Source organism: Tiliqua scincoides, chromosome 2, assembly GCF_035046505.1.
Source record: "Tiliqua scincoides isolate rTilSci1 chromosome 2, rTilSci1.hap2, whole genome shotgun sequence".
Taxonomy (NCBI): domain Eukaryota; kingdom Metazoa; phylum Chordata; class Lepidosauria; order Squamata; family Scincidae; genus Tiliqua; species Tiliqua scincoides.
In genome coordinates this window covers 109,201,934-109,224,299 of record NC_089822.1, presented here as the reverse complement: position 1 = coordinate 109,224,299, position 22,366 = coordinate 109,201,934, and the positions used below count along the sequence as shown (strand labels likewise).

The following is a 22,366-nucleotide window of genomic DNA, read 5'->3' as shown; positions in this document are numbered from 1 at the left end:
GTTTGATGGCATGAATGACAAGTTCAAAGAGTTCTCTGGCCTGGGAAGATGGTTAGAGGCTTACACATACAAGGCAGATTTTGCCTCCAAAGTTTCAGCTAAGGTTCAGATTTCCCAACGCTTCCAAGATAGTTTAGTGTCTGCCAGCTGGTCCTTTAAGTGGAGCAGGCTAGAGAGGGCTTCTTGTTTAAGGCTTCCAACCCTACATCCAGGGATGTTTATCTTCTTGCTTTCTTCAAGTTATTCTTCTTCTTCACGTGCAAGAGTAGTGTAGACTCTGTCCAGATTTTTAAAAGGGAGATGCAGAACACAGCAGGCACATCACTGCCTCAATAGCCCAGGGTGCAAATATATATGACAGACATAACATACTAGCAAGACTCAAGATTCACTTGCTCTGTCCTGCAATGAACTTTAAATAAAAAAAGACAGAGGAGAGTGGAGGGGGAAGAAGGGCAAGGTTCATCAAGTCACTCAGGAAGTGGTGTTGAACAGCTGAGAGAGAGAACTAGCGCCAGAGCACACACATGTTCTCCCAGAAAAAAAGCAGCAACATTTGGCAAGAGGCACTTCAGGTGTCCGAGTGGGTTCATGCTGCATCATCCTCGAGGCTGACCATTTGTCTCTGTTTGGGAGAAAGAGTAGATGAAGTTACCTAAGGGACAGTAAGGTACAGTAGGTAGAGCTGCTGTGGAAATCCGTGTCACCCTCTCTTCCCACCCCCTCCCAGCTGAAACCAGGTTTAGGCAATCCAGATAAAGACAGAAGCAGTCATCAAAATAAAAGTCATCAGTTAAGAGGCTGAAAGAAGTCACAAGGTATACAAGAAAAGTTGCAAAAGTACTGTGAATATCTGATTTTTCCCTTGACAAACTGCTACTTCAGGGAGCAGGTGACTGGGAATGAATAAGACTAGAGGGAATTTTGGATCCAAAATTGCTGCAGCACACAAAAAGGCACTTCAAAACCTCTTTCTGGCAATTTGTTGGGGCAAGCTCACAAACTCTTTGTGGTCACTTTCTCCACCTCTACAGAGGACCAACAGCACTCTGAACAAGATTAATATACTTGCAAGACTTGCAGAATGCTCAGGACTGATGCCAAACATGTGCAGCACATGCACAAGGAAGGCTACTTCCTATGCTAGAATTTCAGTACAAGTGGCATCCAGTGGGAGCAGAAATTAGTTAAGGGAGCAACAAAATTATGTATATAAATCTACATCTCAACTCTAAGCTTCAACATTTGAAATGTGAAATCTGATATCCAAATTATTAAGCAAGGATTAATTCCAGGAAGGAAAAGGAGAAAAGCAAGAGATAAATGTATGCCAGATGGTGAAACAATGTGCAGCAATAAGCAATATTTTGATGGCTAGCCTGAAAGTGGAAATGGAAGCTTAACACTTATATCATGTCTGTTTTCACATCTCTTGTTAGCATAGCACAATAAGCCCTTGTGTGCCAAGGATGACCTGAAGTTTAGACTGCTTGGCATTGATGGGCCAAGTATGCCAATATCTTGACTAGAGCAAAAATGGACTGCAGTGGGGGGTGGGAACAGGCCACAATCTACTCTTGTCTTACTTGGTCAATGTTTTCCTGTTATGTGGAACAGTTATTTTAAAATCCAGAACTTAAAAATTAATTGTATTTTCCATGATGGGTGGAGAGAGAGGGAGAAGAGAGGGAGAGAGAGAGAGAGAACTCAACTCTCAGGAATCATTTAAAGCACTATTCATTGTGCAACAAGGAACAAAATAGTCACCCTTGGGGAAAAGGTAGGGGACAGCAATAAGAATTATATAGCAAGTGAAGGAAACAAGTATTAATGCCCTTTGGAAGGAAAGTCTGCCCAGTTTCACACCCAAGACTGAGGTTCCAGCTTTCTTAAATGTTAGCTTACCGAAGGATAGGTGTACCCATCCTGACTCCGACAGATGTGCATCTCATCCTCTGTTGTTTTCTGATAGACAGGGTTGTCAAAATTGATGCTGTTTGTGTTCTTGAGGCGCCAGTTCTTCCAAACCAGGAAAGCCCCAAAGGAGACCAAACTAATCAGCACTAGAGAGAAAAAAAACCCAGAAAGGGGAAACATTTAACCAATCTATCATAAACTCCAAAACAATCCTGAAGGAATCCTTATACAACACATAAGCGATTGCCATTATTAAGTGATTTCTGTCCAATGTTGCATATATGCAACAGAGATCAAATATGTACACAAGTGGGCTGGGCAGAAACAGGTTAAGCTAAACATGCAAAAGAAAGGTAATTCAGTGTGTTCAATTACTCCGATAAACAGCTCCTCTCAAGAACATCTCAATCAGGGGACAGATTTTAGCCACATCTCTTGACTGGACAAGAACCTCATGATGCCCTGAGGAAGCAGAAACTTACCAAGTGGAAGGACAACAAAGAGAGCTGTTGGACCACTATGTTTCCCTCCATCCATTTCTGCAGCAATGTCATGTCGAGCTAGGGACAGAGATGAAAGAGAGCACTCGAGATGAAACTCTCCCCAACCTGGAATATGCCAAGTACCCTCCCCAAGGTTAGCCTACACTAAGCTAAACTTTCCCCCGCACCCTACCCCCTCATTTTAGCACTGCTAAAACTAGACTCTTTGGATATAGTTCTTCAGTCCTTTAACTGCAGAAATCAGACACTGTTACCCATGACTAAGAATCATGCTACAGTTTCTGTATCGTCCATGTTTGCATAAAAATTCATGCTTCAAGTCCCCAGCCAGCACTGTCATGTTTGCAACCAACACGGTGTAAGCACCTTAGCCAAGTGCATTCAATACATAGTCAGTGGGCTGAACCATGACTGTAAGTGTGACATACTTAGTTGCCATCACAGAAGTATCAAGCATGCAAGCTGAAGAAGTCTTGGGAACTTCAACTTCCACTAATCACCCATCACAGTAAGATTTCTAACACGCTAAGCTACAGTGAGGCACAAGCCACTCTTACGAGACGGCCCATTATTCAAGGGCCACACTGAAAGTGATTGGCTGAAGTGCAACCCCTCACCTTGCTGGGACAAGGTAACCATTTCAAGTGTGGTATGTTCATTTGGTACAGCAGGTTGTGCATGTCCAGTTTTCTGCCTAGGTGTGGCAGATATCCACTTGAGGTCTGTTATCCTTGTGGTAGGATGCACCGTTGTGGTGTTGGCGGCAGCTGAAGCATCAGGGACAATGTTACCTATGTGAAGGAGACACAGAAACATTGATTTATATATGTGATGATCACTCCTGTTTATTTTGCAGAAGGAGACTAGTGGGGAAGTGCACTGCAAACAGATGAGAACACATAAATATTCTTCATAATAATTTCTCTTTTCTTCAGACCAGCTGAGTTTATCAGTTCTAGGAGGAAAGCCCAGAGCAGCTTCCCTCCCCCCACAACTGTCTTAAGCTCTCTGCAAGAAAGCCTGCTTTGCTCATTTTTTTTTTGTACCTGAGGTGCAATTTCTCCTGTCCGCGGCCAGATGCATCCCATCAGGACAGGCACAGGTGTATTTGGCAGAGTGGATTGTGATTTGTGGGGCAGGAAGACAGAGGTACTGGCAGCCTCCATTGAGAACACCGTTCTCACACCAGTTCACACCTGTTTGAAAAAGAACCCGTTTAGAAAAGCACACAGGCACCAGAGTGCAAAAAGTGCTTAGATAACGTGGGGATGGGAAGGTGTCAGACGGGTATGTGAAAAGGTACCTTCTGGCTGCCGCACCCTGTGAAAGAGAATCATGCCTTCTGGCGAGTGCAAGTCTTCTACAATTTTGACAATATTCGAGCCAGTCAGGCGGTTTGCACTGTAAATGGCTTCGTTCACTATATCCGTCCAGAATACTTTATCCTGTGTGGGTATCAATGTTAAACAGAGAAGTTATAGCCTTACTATATGCCAGAAGCCTTGCTATAAGCATGGATCTCCCCCACAGTATTCACTCCTACTGCACTTTGCCAATGCATTGTTGAACTCATTTGGAAACAAATCAAGTCAGTTTCCAAATTTAAGAAAGATGGGGAGAGGAACAGAGGAGCCTGCAACATGAGCAATGAGTAAGCTGCCCCAAGGATTGTTGCACAGATGAATTCAAATATGATATAAAGCATATTAACGACTCAGTCGCGTTAGGGAAGGGCTTGGAATAGGGCACCCTATTTGGCTTGAATTTTAAAGCCTACTTGGAGCTGTGTACAGATGAGAGATTACAGACTCTTATCCAGCTGCAAATACCCTGATCACTAGAGAAGGGGTGAAAACAATTTTATTTTTTCATGAATTGTGGTGTTTTCCAAAATTAGAAGTATAGAAAGCAGCGTTATGTGTTTTTATTCAAAATTTACATTATATAATTATAATCTCTTTAAGAGTGTACTAGGTGGGTGATATAGGTGGTATAGTATCTCCTAATGCAGCCACAGTCATTACCCATGCACCCCCATAATATTTAAAAATAATTTTATTTTTTGCAGATTGTGGCTTTTTCCACAAAAACAGGAAGCACAGAAAGCAGCGCTATGTGTTTATTTCATTATCACTGTTTTCACCCACCTCTGCTGATCACTTAGAAAAATCCCCCCATTCTGAGCAAGTGCACATTTTGGTGTCGTGTTCATGTTTTCCTGCTGGAGCTACTACCAGATAAGCCCCAATTCCTGTAAGATTTGCATTTCTGCAGTGATAAACTACTACTTTACGGCTGGAATTGCTAGCAAGTGTTTCAAGTACACCTGATAGAGCAGATGGTTCTGGAATTCAAAGAAACTAGTACTGTTCTGCCAAATAGTACCTTTTAGAACAGTGTTTCTCAAACTGTGGGTCGGGACCCACTAGGTGGGTCACAAGCCCATTTTAGGTGGGTCCCCATTCATTTCAATATTTTATTTTTAATATATTAGACTGCTATGTGACTGCATTTAGGGAAATGTTAGAGATCTGTACTTTTAACAATGATAGTCACTCCTGGGTAAGTGTGGGTAGGATTCCAGCCTGGGATTGTTTAAAAATTTTTCTGCTTGATGTCACTTCCAGTCATGGCATCACTTCCGGTGGGTCCTGACAGATTCTCATTCTAAAAAGTGGGTCCCAATGCCAAATGCTTCAGAACCACTGTTTTAGAAACTTTTAAAAAGGGGGGGGGGTATCTGATTTCATTCATCATGAACTGAATGCTTGGGCAACAAACCAGGGTCAAACCCAAGCACTACTAATTCAACCTCAATACAACAGCCACAGTCTCAACAAGCAGAACTTCCAGACCATTTGGCACACTCAGAATATTCAGGCATTTACAATCCTGCCTCACCTCAAAGATTGTGATAGCAAAAGGATGCGCCAACTTCTCCTCATTCACAAGGATGGTCCTTCTGTTTTCACCATTCACACCGATGCTGGAGAGGGAATGGTACTTTGAGTCTACCCAGTACAGGCGCTGGCTGGCCAGATCTAGCACAGAAGACAGTTGTCAAAGAATTATAAAGCAGAAAATTTGTCCTTCTGTTCATATGCAAGGAAACAAAACAATTAACCAAAGAGCCCAAAATGGAGACTACCACCGCAAGTGAGACCAAGAATTTCACAAGTATGTTGTGGTCCCTGCAAAAGCTTTTGTAGATGAAGAAAGTTTCAAATGGGCGGACAAAAGTTCTTTGCAAACATCACTGGCTTCCAGTCAGAGTTCCTCCAAATCAGGCTGTTAAAGCTCAGTTCACTTGGAACCAGGTACCGCTGCATGGAACACAGCCAACTTCTCCCAAAGGAGCAAGACAGGGTCTAAATGTTTTAGCACAATGAACTTCAAAGGTGTACGTTCAGATATCTGAAGCTGCCAGGATCTCAGGACCACACTGTCCAAGGGCTGCACTCAGTTTCTTCCTAGTACAGAGAACTCCTCTCCCAAAAGCCTAAGAGAGGATGCATTCAACTATCTCACCTGCATTCAGAAACCCGACACATTCTAACCAAGTCATGATCTTTACTTTTGTTTTTACAACTAGACTCTCCTAGACACATTCTAGATATATTTTCTCTCTTCATATGTGCCCCAAACAGCTTTTGGAAAGTGGACACAAAGCAGGCCAGAAGTTTCAGTCTCTATGCTCTGTCCAACAGTATCTCAACTTCACAGAGCTGACTTGCCTGATTCCTGTGCTCCAATCTGCTTGGGGTGATGGGCCAAGGAAGGGAATTTAGTGTTGTCCAGCAGCAGAATGAGGTATGAGCACAAAAAACCAGATTGTATTAGGATATTCCAATTAGGAATGTGACCGCTGGAAAAAGGGGCAGTGATGACAGAAATTTGTCTCAAGCTCTGCCTAGCAGAGATACATCAAAAAATGCCTCATCTTACTCTGTCCTGTTCTGTTTCTTATCTCTCTTCACCAATGCAAGGCTTACCTAGTGTGATTCCATTGGGCCACAGAATGCCTTCCTTCACCAAGGCAAATGCGTCTACTCCATTCAGACCACTTTTGGCTATTTTAGCAGACAAGCCCCAGTCAGTCCAGTACATAAACCTAACAAGAGATCAAGGATGGGAAGAAGGGAGGATACACACAAACATCAAATTAGTCCAATTCTCAAAAAGCTACCCATTGTCCTTGGGGCGGGGTGGTGTGTTTTCTGAACAGACATTCGTACCCACCCAAACCCCTGTCTGCATCTCCTGATGATATCTCATGTCTCCCAATGCCAAATACAGTAGAACCTCCAAAGTTGACCACCTCTCTATAATGACCACCTCCTTAAGTTGACCTAATTTTCATAGTATGGACAGACACTGTATACACACTATGGGAGACCAACCTCTCTATATTGACCACCTCTGTAATTTGTATCTTGACCACTTCGACCATTGCACAGAGTATTAATTTACTCTCCATAAGTTGCCCACTGAACGCGATACTGCTTGTGCACAGTGAAGCCACTGTCCTTTCACTTTGATTCCCATCACCAGTGCATTACTTTACTTATATTGAAACACAACTGCTATTTTGCTGCCTGTTCCCCTGGTTTGGAGAGATCCTTCTGGAGCACTTCACAATCCCTTCTGGTCTTCACCACTCAGAAAAGTTTAGTGTCATCCACAAACTTGTCCACCTCCCTGCTTATCCCTGTTTCCAGGTCATTTATGAAGATGTTGAAAAGCACCAGTCCCAGGACAGATCCTTGAGGCACTCCACTTTCCACCTCTCTCCACTTTTTTTGTCTTGCCCATTGACACCCACTTCTGGCATTTAGTGAATCGGAGGAGACCCAGTGGAGGCCAGGCAGCTTAAGTAAAAAAGTTTTTTTTTTTTTGCTGTTGGGGCTATGTAACATGCTACATGCTATGGGCTGGCAAGGGATAGCATTGGTCTGCCTGTCTGCTATGAAACCAAGTATTTTTTTTTAACTTACAACTTATGAATTTTCAGGGATTTTTTAAACACTGATTGTGGGCTGTTTATTCTCCATCTCTTGATATAGATATAGACAATATAAATAGTAAGCATCACAAGTGGATCAATTCTCATTGATATTTGCAATAAAACTTTTAAAAAATCCAATCTAAATAATTTGGCCTTGCATTTGTTGTCCTGGGAGCTAAACATGATAATTTTATCATGTCTTTTTTCCATATGTTGACCACCTCCCTATGTTTACCAATTTCCTCCAGTCCCTTGGGTGGTCAACTTAAAGAGGTTCTACTGTATTTCTTTTCTACATTCACAATATTGCAGGAAAACATAGCAGCCAGAACTTTTTTCTTCCCTGCTTCTCCTTCCAGTGGTGCCCCATATACAGTACAAATAGTTAATAAACGCAGCACAATAACATTCCCATGGCCAATTCTCTATTCAAGCTCATCTCAAAGGCCAACTTCAAATTCACACTTTTGCCCCTCTCCCTAGACCATGTTACTACAAAAACACCCAGCCCTCCACAGATTTAAGGTATCTGCTACTCCAATAGTGCTTAAAAAAAGAGGACACATACCCATGAACTGGATCCACCACAATGGCCCGTGGCTTGGCACCAGCTTCTTTGATCAGGGTCTTCCTCTTCAAGCCTTCACTGCTGGCCACAGAGATGGTGCTCAGGCCAGAGTCAGTCCAATAAATGTTGTTATGGACCCAGTCAATGGCTATACCATCTGGAACTCCAAGGCCACTGCTGATCACGGCGGAATGGTGGGCGTGGTTGTTAGCATTGTCTATTGGTGTGCTGTGTGCAAGACAAGAATTATATTGTTGCACAGTGGCCAGTCCTGCGGTATATGACAGCCACATCCATTTTCCACCTGCAAGTCAATAAGCAGCTACTACTAAGGCCTGCCAATTACAGTCAGTGCTTGAAAAGGGCTCTGCCAAGATGGCTGGTACATCAGACAGGCCAACTTTGTTAGCAAAAACAGCATTTTACTGCTACCCACTTGATCCCTATAGCACCCCTGTGGTAAGCCCTTACTATTCCTATTGTACAGAGAGTAACTCAGGCCAAATGATAAAAGCTTGCTAAAGGCCACCCCAGAAACTTAGATGTTTGTTTATTTATAGAACTGTGTATAACTAAAACAACTTGTTTTCTCTAGCAAATCTATGGAGCAAACACATATACAGTGGTGCCTTGCAAGACGAATGCCTCGCACACCGAAAAACTCGCAAGACAAAAGCGTTTTTGTGATTTTTTTTCTGGTGACTCGCAAGACGAATATTTCTATGGCCGTGCTTCGCAAGATGAATTTTTTAAATTAAAAAGTTGAAGTTTTGTGCTTGAAATTTTTGAAATCCTCTGTACAGTATGTATGCCTTTAAAGAGCACTTAATAAACACTTTGTAAACCAAATTTGATTTTGTTCTGACTTTTTTTGCCCATAGGAACGCATTAAATTTCAATGCATTCCTATGGGAAACCGTGCTTCGCAAGACGAAATTTTTGCAATACGAAACGCCTTGCAGAACAAATTAATTTCGTCTTGTGAGGCACCACTGTATATTCCTCTGCATCCATCTTCACACCATAATGTCTTCTTTGCATTATCCCCTGCTATCTGGGCAAGAGGCACTTTTTCAAAGCGTAGTCCCAGGGGGAGAATAACTGTCCCTTTTTTGATTGTCAGCCCTTTTTGGTCAGGGAGCCATTTAATTGTTCGATTGCATCTGTAAACTGCTTTGTGAACTTTTTTTGACAAAATATACTGTTATTTTTATTTTCAATAATATTGTTTTGTTATTGTTAATTCTAAGGTTCAAGCCCAGTACTCCATCCAATGAATTCTTTCAAGTGCTGTTGGGTCACTCCTTCCCTGGCCTGAATGGATCTGAAGCCAACGAACCCAGCAAGTTCACTACTCTGATATAACTACCCACAAAGTCAGGGCATGTAAGCTCTTTTTACCTGAATATTTTCTTCTGTGTGATGTCAGACCAGTAGATTTTGTTGCTGTCAATTTCCATATCCAAGGCAACTGCGTATTTGAGATGGGGAATTAGGCTGGTATACTCGCTGTGATCCAGAGTCATCTTCCTGACTTCATGACGATTGGTGAAGAAGAGGTATGGAATGGTGCCTGGTAAAGGGAAGGGGCAAAGGGCATTGTAAGGCTTTAGAAGAGTTTCCCCTCAGATTCCAGAAACAAGTGGGGTTTAGATCAAAGTTCTGCAGTAGGGAGAATAATCATCCAGCCTGGACTTCCTCATTAGTTCATGGTTTACAAGCCACAAATGCCTAACTTCAATTTTAAGGTCTAGCATCAATCCAGAGGTTCCCAAACTCTCAGGGAGAAAACTCTTAGTTTTCGCCATGAAACTGGAAGTAGCCTTTTCCCTTTATTTACAGAAGTTTAGTGGTGCAAGGAGGAACCTCTGATCTAATCAATGCATTGAAATAAGGAAATATCAAAAATATATATCCTGCTCACGTAACCAAGATGACGGATAGGGAGTTATGTCCACAAGCATGAGAGTTTGACAACAGGGCATCTCACACACATCTGCAGCAGTATGTTGGGCTAACCTTGAAAATAAGGTCTTGAGATACCTGGTCTTGTACTATAGAGAGCTGTTGGTTTACAAGTAGGATACTGCACTTAGAATTACAGGTGGGACCTTGGTATCCACAAGGGATCCGTTCTCAGATCTTCGCCGATACAGAAAATAGTGGATAATCAAGTTCACCATTTTCTGCCCCTTTCTCCCTTTAAAGGGGACTGTGCTCCAATCCCCTCTTGAGGGCTTTCTGAAGCCCGCAGAGACAGCAAGCATCCGCCTGCTGCCTCTGCAGGTTTCAGAACGGCCCAAAGAGGCAAAAAACGCCATTTCCGGTTTCCCCATGTAAGGCATTCTGAGGCCTGGGGAAGCGCCTGGAGGGCTTCACCAGGCCTCAGAATGCCTAATTTGGTGAAAAACATCACTTCTGGTTTTCCAAGGGAAAGTGGCATTTTTTCACCTCTCTGGGCCATTCTGAAGCTTGCAGAGGCAGCGGGTAGATGCATACTGCCTCTGCAAGCACAGCTCCAGTCCTCTTTGGAGTGCTCAGGTGGAGCAGAGTCTGGCTCAGTGCAGGTTGGGGGGGATCCATGCTGAGCCAGATCTGTGGATGAAAAATCCACGGATAAACAGGCTCCACCTGTCACTCCTACTCAACCTCCAAGTGACTGCAGTAGAAAGATCAAAACTCATACAATTCCACCATGTATTAAATACTTACTTGCTACATGTATGCAACCAGCTTTCTGACATTAAATTGTACTATGTCTTGAACACAAACCATTTACAATTTAATAGATGCAGCACAATGAAAGCAAGAAGAAAACAAGCAAATGCAGATATCAACTCTTGAGAAGAGAAAGGAGACTGGTAATACCAAGGATCAGGCTGCAGCCCCAAGACATCCTGCCCTATCTCAACTACTGGAGCAAGGTTCAGCATTAAATAAGGATCGCTCCATCACTATGAAAGCAGGCATCAAGAGCCTTGGCAGCTCCAAAGGATCACAGTAGCACTATGGTGTAGAAAACACCCAAAACTTACCAGTTACTTTGCAGGTCTTGGTGGAAGGGTCGAGCTGATAACCTTCATTACATTCGCACTTAAAGCTCCCTACCAGGTTCACACAGATTTGGCTACAGGCATCAGGGTTGAGGCACTCGTCAATATCTACACATCAAGAAGAGTTTTTTAAAGCAGACTGATGAAGAGGTTATTGCTTCAATGTTGTACTTGCTCTTTACGCTCCAAAGTGTTTATTTCCCCACTACATGTCTTGAGACAAACTCCTCTCCCATAACTAGTTACCACTTAATAAGCAAGTGTTCTATCTTGCTTTGCAACAGATTTCACACTACTCAGAATTTTGTGCCAGTGCCCAAATCATAAACAACAACACTCAATCACATAGCTCACTTCCTCTTTTAAGAAGTTGGTGCTACTGATCAGCTGCGCTCTCTGAGAATCTGTTGGAGTATTTTGGATGTTCACAGCGTACCTCCGCCTACCCTCCTAACCTGGATGCTTTTAATCTACCAACAGTAAGCAACCAACACCTGAGGACCATCACTATCAAACACCAGTGTGTCTAGGACAGCATTTTCAACCTTTTTCAGCTCACGGCACACTGTCAAGGCACACTCCCAGTTTTTTACTTACATTAAATTACTACGTTACAATTAATTTTTAATTAATATAATTAATACAATTAAATCATTACATGACAAAGGGCACAATTCTAACCAGGTCTACTCAGATGTAAGTCCTATTTTGTTCAATGGGGCTTACTCTCAGGAAAGTGTGGTTAGGATTGCAGTCAAAGACTGGGGGGGAATGGGCCTGTGGGACTTACTTCCAAGTAGACATGCCTAGGATTGGGCTTTTGGTTGCACTCTTTTTTTCTCAAATACAGGAGCAGGCAGTTGGCACTTCTCTCTCCTCCTCTCCCCCACCCCACCAAACCCCCTCCCACAGGCACATTTCCCCCTCTTCTCATAATTGCAGTGAGCACCTCTCCTACTGTCCCTCCCCTCACCTTCCAAAGGTCCAGAATCACTTGCCTCACATTCTCCCCCCCCCCCCGCCAATTGCCTGCTCCAGTATTTCAAAAAAAAAAAAGTATGACCAAAATCCCAATCCTAGGCATGTCTACTCAGAAGTAAGTCCCATTATAGTCAATGGAGCTTACTCCCAGGAAAGTGGGGCTAGGATTGTGGCCCTTCTCTGAAAGGCAAGGCAGGGTGGGGAGCTGCAGGCAACTGTGGCAAGGAAGAGGGACTTAGAAGGACCCTCAGCCAGCCCATTCTTAGGCTGGTGACCTCATCGGACTCACTTGCTCCCTACCTGCATGTCCACCCCTAGCTCCCTCGCTCTTACTCTGCCCAGACCTCCTCCAGGCTTTTATGGTTGCCCAATCAGTACGCAGGGCTGACAAGGGACTTGATACCCAATCCTAGGCATGTCTACTCAGAAGTAAGCCCCATAATAGTCAATGGGGCTTACTTCCAGGTTAATGAGGATCGGGTTGCAGCCTTCCTCTTGCTCAGCAGCAGGCGATGCAAAGCAGCCGAGGCTCTTTTTTCACTTCTCCCATGTGCAGCCGCTGCCTACATCCTCTGGCCCCACGGCACACCTGAGGCTGCCTCACGGCACACTAATGTGCAACGGCACAGCGGTTGAAAACCGCTGGTCTAGGAAGACCTTAACAGTCACCACCTCTGACTATTTGACAAGGGGGAAATGAAGTCCCACGAGGAAAGATGTGCAAAGTAAGCATGATCTGTTATTCTTTCGGACTGCAAGAAAATGCTGCACTTTATTTGCTACTGAATCTCATCTACCACCCTGCCTTGGTAAACCCATGTTGGAAAGAGGCACAGTCTTAAACTTCATCCATAAACGGCACAGTCATCTAGTTTTAAATTTGCAACTTGCAGGCTTGGGAAGGATTACACTGCTTTGTATTTGCAAGATCTTAAGAGGTGCTATGTGGAATAGCTCAGTGCTGAATATTTAAGGGGTTAGCTGCAACTCCCTCCTTCCCCACTTGTTTCAGCACTACTCCTCCATGCCCTCCTCAGTTCCCCCCTTTTCTTCTGTATGTTTTCCACAGAAAAATTAGGGAAGAAATTAGGCATGGCTAGTGTTTCATTGCACACCCCGATATTTACCTTCGCATCTTCGCAGATCAATCAGCTCGAAGCCCTCAGGACACAGACACTTGTATCCAATTTTCAGGTCATTGCATGTGTGACTGCAGCCACCATTATTGTCCAAGCATTCATTTGTTCCTTCAAAGAGAAAGCAGATCATGAAACTACCCTTGAAGTAAGCAACTTCCAAGCATTTTTGGTCTTAGGATAAGCTTCCTCTCCAACCCCAAGCAATCAGACCAGTCAATCTACATCATTTTCTCCCATCTTAATCTTAATTACCCATTAAGATTAATTACACTGAATTCAGATAAGTAGCTTTCTGCATTAAAACCATACTGTGATCTAGAAAGCCTCCAATCTCACTCTTGCCATGACCGTGCCAGATGGCAATGGGGAAAAGCCACCCCACCTGCAATATAGGATTAATATCAACTCACTTAACAAGGTAGTGAGCATTACTAATGATTGTGTATGCACAAGGCTTGGAATGCCTGGAGTCTGCTTTCTAGTTTACTGTGATTTCCTTCACATCTACATCAATTCATCCCATTTTGCTCAGCCTGGGTATCCCCATAGTGCCTTGCAGAGAGCAAGTACCACCAACTATGATTCTAAAACCACCAGTTACTTGGAGCACAAGAACTATATTACATTCAACTTGGGGGAGATTTATCTGTGGAACACCTGCTGGATCTTTCTGCAGATTAAACTACTGCTGAAGCAAATGCAAATCCTATGATAGAAGTGAACAGTGCAGGGGGAGGCCAATGAGAAGACTAGAACATCAAGATCCAGAGGCTCTCATAGAATAGCTAGGACAACTGCCAGAATTGAACCAGGAAATCCCAGCAACACAGGTAAATCTTGACCACTGAGCTATGATTGCCTTCACAATTGTGCCCCATCCCAGAATAAACCAAGTAGAGAGCCTCTGAGTAAAGAGCCCAAGGATTTTTTACAGTCCTCGTTTACTGGATTCATCTTTTGAGCCTGTAAATAAGTTATACCCTGAACTACAGGTCCAGTCTATTTATACATGGATTTTATACACGGATTTGACTCAACACGAATTGCCCCTGCAAAGGAGAAGGAATGTGCTGATCCCTGGAGAAGGGGAAAATGCATCCCTTTAAAATCAGTTTAAAAAACTGAACAGTCCTTTAACAATAGCCTCATTAATATGAGAGAGAGAGAGAGAGAGAGAGCACGCACAGCTGGCTGACAATCCACCAATCTTTCTCTCTCCAGGCGACCCCTCCCTTCCCCCTGAGCATGTGAAAGAAAGGTGATCACTTTGCATTGGTGAAGGGAGAGGCTGAGTGAAGCGCCTTTCTAAGCTCTTGGAGGAGGACTGATGGATGGATTGTCTTCTTAATGACTCTTATCTTACATCACAAAGGTCAGCAAGGCTGTTTTTAAATCAGTGGAGCAAAGAAACTTTGTTTTTTAAATGGATTTGCCATAGTTTTTTGCCATTCACATGAGTGTTTGGAAAGGAAACCATGCGAATAATTAGTCTCAACCTGTATATTTAGCCTCTGCTTTCCCAATGTAACAGATTATCTACAGGCAGGATTCCCCTGCAGTTAATAACTGCAGAAGAGAACTAGCTTGAGGCCAAATGCTCAATCAATCACAGATAAAGCAGGCTCCCTGAATCCCAAAAAGCATAATTTATTCTAGCCAGTAAATTTCAATGGTCCAGTTAGAGCAGCAATATGGCAACCTTAAACATAGTACAGAGCCAATAATTGAAGTTCTTACCACATTCCTTGAGGGGCTCATCTGACCAGTCCCTACAGTCTCTCTTCCCATTGCAGATTTTGTGCATAGTGATACATTCTCCTGAATGGCATTGAAATACGTTTGGTTCCTTGCAAGTTGTCACTGTTATAAAAGCATAAGAAAAGCATTCTTTAATATATCCTTGTCTTTTTGGAGTCGTTTTCCTTCTCTTTGAAGGCTGCTAACGGGTTGAGGTGGGCTGTGGATGAAGGAAAGAGGCTTCAGCAGCCCCATCCAATGAGCTTTGAATCTGCCCATACTGTGTACTCAAGAGCCTACTCTAGGTGCACAAAACCAATGTGTGGCACTCACCATTGACACAGCCAATCTCATCACTCATGTCGTTACAGTCCTTCTCACTGTTGCACTGCAGACTTCCATGGATGCATGCGCCATCGTTACACTGAAATTGATCGGGGTGGCATGTGACAGCAGCTAGACAGAAGGCACAGCCTTTTAGGAACATCACCACTAGATGGAACAAACCTTACTTCAGCACGGTGAATATTTTAATTTTTCAAGTTCACAATAGAGTAATGTATGCTCACACATCAACACTAGAGTTTATATGGGGCGGTGGGGAGCCAGACAGAATTACCCTGCTGCTTACAGTATGAACTAACACTCCCTAACTATCCTGCAAACCATGTGACTTTACTGCCATGCGGTGAACAGAAAGCAGGAAAAGCTATCAAAAAACCACCAGGCAAGCTTGTCCCTTCCTAAACACCTGCAATATAGAGATAATTCAGACCTATCCCATAGTGTCTCTCAATATTACAAATCCATTATAGCACTACGTAAGGTCTCAACCTAACACAATATAGTATGCTAGCGTTTTAAACACTCAAAAGCATGTACTACCTCCTTCCTCAGGCTTATCCTTCCTCAGGCTAAACATTGTTGCCCAGTCCCTGCCCACCCTGTTCATTCAAAAGACTGCAATTCTACTCTAGGCAGCTTCGTCCAGACCTTGAATTTTTAAAGTGATTAAAAAAAAAAGAGGACTCCTTAAAACAAAAATATTTGCCTTGAAGAGAAAGGCACAGTTTATCCCACTCTTGAAGTGCCAACAAGCAATCTTAATCCATGACTTTCCACAGGGGCACCAAAAAAGAAGGTGCACACCACCAACCCCACCTCTCTCAGAACTCACCACAATTCTCCTCATCCGATTTGTCTTTGCAATCAAAGCTGCCATCACACTGCCATCGCTTGGGGATGCACACGCTGTCCCCACACTGAAACTCCACAAGGGAACACAGCTTGGTTTTCTTGGTCTCTCCACAGTACGCTGGTGATTCATCAGACCCATCCTTACAATCTTCATCATTGTCACAGGCCCAGAGCTTGGGAAGGCATTCTGAGCTATTACAGTGGAACATTTCAGGATTGCAGGTTGGGGCAGCGCAGTTTTCTTCATCACTGCCATCCTCACAATCTCGGTCTTCATCACAAACAAAACTCTGAGAAACACAGTTCCCATTTCGGCACTGGAACTCTCTCTCAGTACAGGTTTTAGGAGCTATAAGGTTGAAGGACAAAAACAGTCAGAACTTTTGCATGCAACATGGCACAGGGCCTACAGTATATACAGCACCAACAGTGTACAAGCAGCATTTTATGCCTTGCAGAACCAACAGATTTTTTTTTTTAAAGAAAGCAAGGCATGCGGTGCAAAAAATACATTCTTCTGTTGGTAGACTGGTCTAATAGCATGCTTTAACAAAAGCAATTTCTGGGTTGTTGATTCAACTTCAGGTAATTGGGCTTCATTCCGAGGAGTAACCATGTACCTCAAATTTCAGAGCACTGCTGCACAAACACTAGACAAAAACTTGGTCTAAATCAGGTGTGCCCAAACCCCGGCCCTGGGGCCACTCACGGCCCTCAAGGACTCCCAATGTGGCCCTCAGGGAGCCCCCAGTCTCCAATGAGCCTCTGACCCTCCGGAGACTTGCTGGCGTCTGCACTGGCCCGATTCAACTGTTTGACCTCTAGCATGAGCTGTAGGATGAGGACTCCCTCCACTGCTTGCTGTTTCACATCTGTGATGTAGTAGCAGCAGCAGCAGCAGCAAAGGAAAGGCCAGCCTTGCTTTGTGCTAGGCCTTTTGCAAGCCTTGAGTTATTGCAAGACCTTCATTCATTCAAATAAGTTCATCTTTAATATATTCATTTATGTAAATAAATTCAAATTTTAAATGTAAATTAATTTTTTTCCTCTGACCTCCAAAACAGTGTCAGAGAGACGATGTGGCCCTCCTGCCAAAAACTTGGATACCCCGGTCTAAATCAAGATACAGAGGAAGAGAACACACCCTGGAAGTCCAGTCCCACAGCAGCCCACTCACTTTCAAGTACCACAGGCAGAGGCCACACTTACGGCAGTTTTCTTCATCCGAGCCATTTTCACAGTCTGCTTGCAAGTCACACCGCCAGGACATATCAATGCAACGATTTATGCGGCCCCCACAGCTGAACTGCCCAGGGTCACAAGTCACAGACTCTGAAAAGACACATCAGACGTTAGAACGCTAGCTTAGCATCAGATTAATACTTCCATCTTGTTCTTGTACCAATAGTAAAGATACATTTACTCCAAGAGGCTTACTCACAAGAAGCTTCAATTCTACACTCGATGTTACAAAACAACATCTGTCAGCAGCCACTTCCTCCTCACAGATGTTGCTCTGTGCAAGAGCACCCACAGGTAGGTGGGGATTGCGATGAATGCCATTTTCCCCTCGATTTTTTGCCCCTTATTTTCAGATACTTCTAACTCATCAGAAGCTCCAGCAGCCTGAATAGCAAGCTTGCAAGCAGCCTTTGTCCACTTGAAACTCCATAATGCCCCAGCCATGTGCTGTAAGTGGATGGGGGAGGATTCTCCCCGACAAGGGTAAGTAGTCTGCCTGTCAATAGAGCTGCCTTGGCTATTGGCAAGAAAGTTTGGCTATCTAGCTAAAGGGGTGGGACAGAGATGGCAAGTGGCTCCCACTATTCTAATTGAGTAGCTTAAGGACATCAAACCTAGTTGTGTAAGCACAAATAAAGGAACTTGAGTTTGATTTTCTTCTAGACTGCTGCAATAACCCTAGCAGTAGAATACAGCAGGTTCATCTGCAGAAGGATTTCCTTGGACAATATAGATAAGTGCTAGGGACTGTAAACTTAGCCAGACACAGTAAGGAATTATTTTGCTTTTATTGCCTTTATTGCAGTCCAAGATAGCTTCTGAACTTCCACTGCAGAGGGGTGTGTGTGAGATTCTGTTCTCCCACTTCTTTCTTCCATATCCCAGCAAAACAATTCTTCCCTATTTGCATCCTATGCCTTGTTTGCATGTGTGTGTCTTGGAAGAGGAAAGAAAATTCTGAATTAGCCAACTTACTGCAGACATCAACAGATTCATCAGTCTCATCCGGGCACTCTGATTTGCCATCACAAACCCATTTGTAAGGGATGCATTCTCCACTCCCACACTCGAATTCAGTTCTCCCACATTTAGCCACAACTGAAAGATAGAAGGGATCACACTGTTAGCCACTTAAAAAGGGTATGAAACCCATCACTTCATTATGCCCCCCCAGCCTTTAATGTTGAAGGCTGCATTTTCATGTTAAAGGAGTGATTGCACAGGCCCATTAGTAGGCCAGGAAAGATATTTAAAGAATAAACTAGTGCCTTTTTGAAAACTCCTCAGGGTAATCCATCTCTAGCCATTAAACCTTTGGATCTTTCTGTGGTCCTTTGTGAACAAGCTTTTTCCCCCCATAGGGAGTCAAAGCATAGGAGGCTGCTCTCTTACTAGTCAAGACACACAGGAATTCAGTTCTGAATCAGCAGACCTTAAAGGCAAGGTCACCACAGCTGAGCCCCAGACCCCCAGTACAATACCAGGGGTCAAACTGGGAAATTCCAGCAAGTACCTTATATCCCAAGTGCATTGTTCTCATCAACCAACGATAATGTATATACTCCCCCAAACATTCTCTAAACTTGGCAAAAAAGTTTCTTATATATATATTTATACAAGTATTGGCAAGCATCTCAGAAGGGGCCTTTCGACTTCACTCACACAAAAGTAAATGCCTCTTTCAAGGCAATGCCTGCTACATCCTTAGCACGCACCGTCTAGAACAGCCATTTTCAACCACTGTGCCGTGGCACATTGGTGTGCCGCGAATGGTCTCCAGGTGTGCCACGGGAGTTTGGTGGAGCATCATTTATTAATAGGATCATTTGGATATGAGCAGAAAGGTGTGACTTGTCAATTGTCCAAAAACTGATGGTGTGCCTTGACAATTTTAGTACCTTGTTGGTGTGCCATGAGACGAAAAAGATTGAAAATCACTGATCTAGAAACAAGCTTTTTTTCCCTTCAGAAGTATTAATGCTATGTTTTGTTGGTCAACTGAGTAAAACTAAATTTGATTAATAGCCCAAGTTCTTTCAAAGTTTCAGGTAACAGATTTAAGTTCTGGTTATGCAAAAGTCTTCATTCCTTTGAAATAAAAAAACGGAGAACACACCAAATTTGGAGCTTCCTGCCCACAATTTCCACATCAGAATGTACGAGCAGTAAGCTGGTACCTTTCACATGAGTCACAGAAGACCAACCCACTGTCTTTGAAAGGAGGGGCAAGTTTCCCAGATTAGTTGTCATAGACAACAACACGGAACTCCACTAGTCACTAGTCCCACCACTAGTTCCTCCTTTCAGCACTATTAACATGCACGACTGATGGTTATGGTCCTGGGTCTTTTTTTACAGCCCCTCTCATTATTTGCACAAGACTCTGTTTAGCAAACAACTCTCCCCATCAGGAGATTTAGCCATGGTGATAGGAACCTATCTTTAAAAAGCAAATAAGGATACCTTCTCTACAAGCCACACATACAACTATAGCCCTAGAGACACATCCAGTTTTATTACTGTTCTGCAGCTCCCTTTTTGTGCACTCTACCGGAGAGGGAGGGGCCTGGAATTCAAGAATGATTTCATAGATTACACCACGTTAAAAAAAATTACAAAACTATGACAAATGTTATACCAACAATATACCAATACCACAATAAGGTGGCATAGAAAGAATCACAGAATCACAGTAGTAGCTTGCTGATAATGTTAGGTTGCTGGCCATCAAGATGTGTTCTGTCCTTTCCCCACACAGCAGGGAAGTTCTTCCATCACCAACAGGTGCCAGCAACTGTTACCTTGCACGTGCCCAATCTCATCTGATCTCGAAGCTAAGCAGGGTCAGGCCTGGTTAGTACTTGGATGCGAGACCTCCTGGGAATAGCGGGTGCTGTAGGCGTTATACCATAGTCTTTTGAGACTGAAGGTTGCCAACCAACTCCCTACTTTACTGCTAGCCAGAATCTGGAATTGTAGCTCTGAATGTTAGAGGTTCCAATCAGACAAGCCAAATTAGACAAAGTGTCTGGTATCGCTTCAAATCTAAAGGGAAAGCTGTGGGAATTTCATTATAGGAATATGAACAACCTTCACAGGACATGGAAATGTTCCCCGTTTCCATACTTGGATGCAGAATACAGGTTTTTTAAAATCATTTTTTAAATACAGATTAGATACAGGGCTGTGTATAGAAAGAACATGGGTGCAGGTCATGAACAGAGCAGCAAGATTCTTCTTGAGCTAATGCACCTCCCTCTGCAAGGGCTAGAAATTTTGTTTCCTACCCCAATGAAATCCTGCGATCCTCAGGAGTTCAGCAACAGGAACCAGTTTATCTAAGGAAATTTTGATAAACAGTCCAGTCTATAGCATGTCTGAACATTTACTGGATTCTGCAAGAGCGCTGGCTAAACTTTCAACTTCTAAACCAATTCCCCAAACTTTGCCAAGGAGAAGTACTATCAGACATGGAAGCAGAAAAGAGAAGCTGAAATCCACACTGTCCAGAGATATGACGCTGCTCTAACTGTGACGTACTGCAAGTTACAGGCCTGGGGAGGAGAAATGGGGAAGATTTGTTTTTTTGGAAAAAATAAGTCTTTCAAGATTATTTTATGCAAGCTGTAGTTCAAACTAACATGTGGGAGAAAAAAATAATAAATCCACAGTAGCTTAGACTGGGCTCCAAGTTACACAACAGAACAGTATTGGTAAACTAGAATGTCCTAATACATATTGGTATGTATTTACATATTGGGATGTCCTTTACATATTGGTAAACTAGAATGTCCATGTTCTTGAACATGGTGAACATATCCTAATTATTCTCAAACCCAAAACATTTGAGCCTACCTTTGAGCTATCATCTTCCCCCATCAGACCATAACAACTCATTCAATTCAGAAGCTGCCAGTAGAAAGTAGTGTGCTGGACTTGAATTCAAGTCTCACCTCAGCAAGTCCCTGGCTCTCAGCTTCATTTTCCCACATGCATAATGGAACAGAATATCTTGCTTTCTAGAGCTGTCGCAAGAATGAGCAAGATCAAGACTGCAAAGCATGTTGTATTCTTGCAACCCTGTTCTAGTCATAGTTACTCAGATGGTTGCTGTAACATAGTTGCTGCCAATGTAGTTGCATTTAGGATAGTAGTTGAGTGTTGCTGCCACCAACAATCCTGTGCTCCAAAGCAGTACAAGCTGCTCAAGCAAAAGCAACCTCCAGAACCCCAACGGGCAATTCCTTAACTGAGGCAGCATCATACTGGTCAAACCAACTCTACCCCCTTCTCCCCAGTGTCACACTGTGCATGCAGCTGAATGAGATGTCAGAGACAGAAAGGCTTTGATGCAACCACACTCGCATTCAGGTGGAAGCTCTGATCACAGAGTGCAAACTGACTCCCTCATGCCAAGGTACAGCTGGGGCAGCACAGTCCAAGACTTTTTCACAATTGGCCCATTTTGGCCTTTCCGCTTTAAGCAGCTATGTTCACTCTCAAGGATGAGGACAGTTCCTTCTGCAGAGCACAGCAAGTTAAACTGTTTTTAAGAAGTTATATCCCACCCTTCTCAAAGGCTCAGGGCAGCTAACCACTATGCTCATTGTCTCAGCAGCTCTGCCCCTATTAAGAACCAAAGCAAAGTCTCAGTCTCCAACAGCCTTAAGATCCCTAGTCCGGGGTGGAGAAAGAGCATCTGCAAGACAAGAGAAAGGAAGATATGAGCAGCAGGAAAATTGTTCTTTGAGTAATGGCCCTACTGGTAATCTGCTGGTCTGAGACATTTACTTCCAAAAACTCTATCCCAAACTATGAAGTTTTATTTTCACAACTGAATGCAAGAGCAACTGGCTTCACCATAGGCAAAGCCAAAAGCAACTGGCAACAAATTGATGGGTACAGAGAAAAAGAATCAGCATTCATGGTCAGTGAACTGCAAAGAGCATCAGAATCTAATAAATGCTCATGAGATGCTCCTCTATAAATATTCATTCTCTTCTCATAGGAATGAATACCAAAAT

General features: G+C 43.3%; 1 protein-coding gene across 1 annotated transcript; it reads right to left on the bottom strand.

Annotated features, from left to right (window-relative positions):
- Positions 1 to 548: 548 nt before the first annotated feature.
- On the bottom strand, positions 549 to 21,221 carry LDLR (low density lipoprotein receptor). Its single transcript, XM_066612685.1, has 17 exons — positions 21,198 to 21,221; positions 18,318 to 18,462; positions 17,310 to 17,432; positions 16,081 to 16,449; positions 15,237 to 15,359; positions 14,904 to 15,026; positions 13,155 to 13,274; positions 11,029 to 11,154; positions 9,395 to 9,566; positions 7,994 to 8,221; positions 6,413 to 6,531; positions 5,322 to 5,461; positions 3,724 to 3,865; positions 3,464 to 3,616; positions 2,400 to 2,477; positions 1,906 to 2,063; positions 549 to 625 (listed from the first exon to the last, which is right to left on the bottom strand). Exons 1-17 carry the CDS (start codon positions 21,219 to 21,221, stop codon positions 590 to 592), a joined length of 2,379 nt encoding a protein of 792 aa, XP_066468782.1. The 3' UTR covers positions 549 to 589.
- Positions 21,222 to 22,366: the final 1,145 nt, after the last annotated feature.

Bases quoted from the DNA above. Each gene is read 5' to 3' on its own strand.
- LDLR (XM_066612685.1), bottom strand. From the start codon at position 21,221: ATGGGGGAAGATGATAGCTCAAAG. The intron at 16,450-17,309 runs GTAAGTGTGGCC...TCAACCTTATAG, and splicing joins CTCGGATGAAGAAAACTGCC to CTCCTAAAACCTGTACTGAG. The intron at 2,478-3,463 runs CAAAAAAAAAAT...CTCTGTCCCTAG, and splicing joins GAGAAATTGCACCTCAGGTA to CTCGACATGACATTGCTGCA.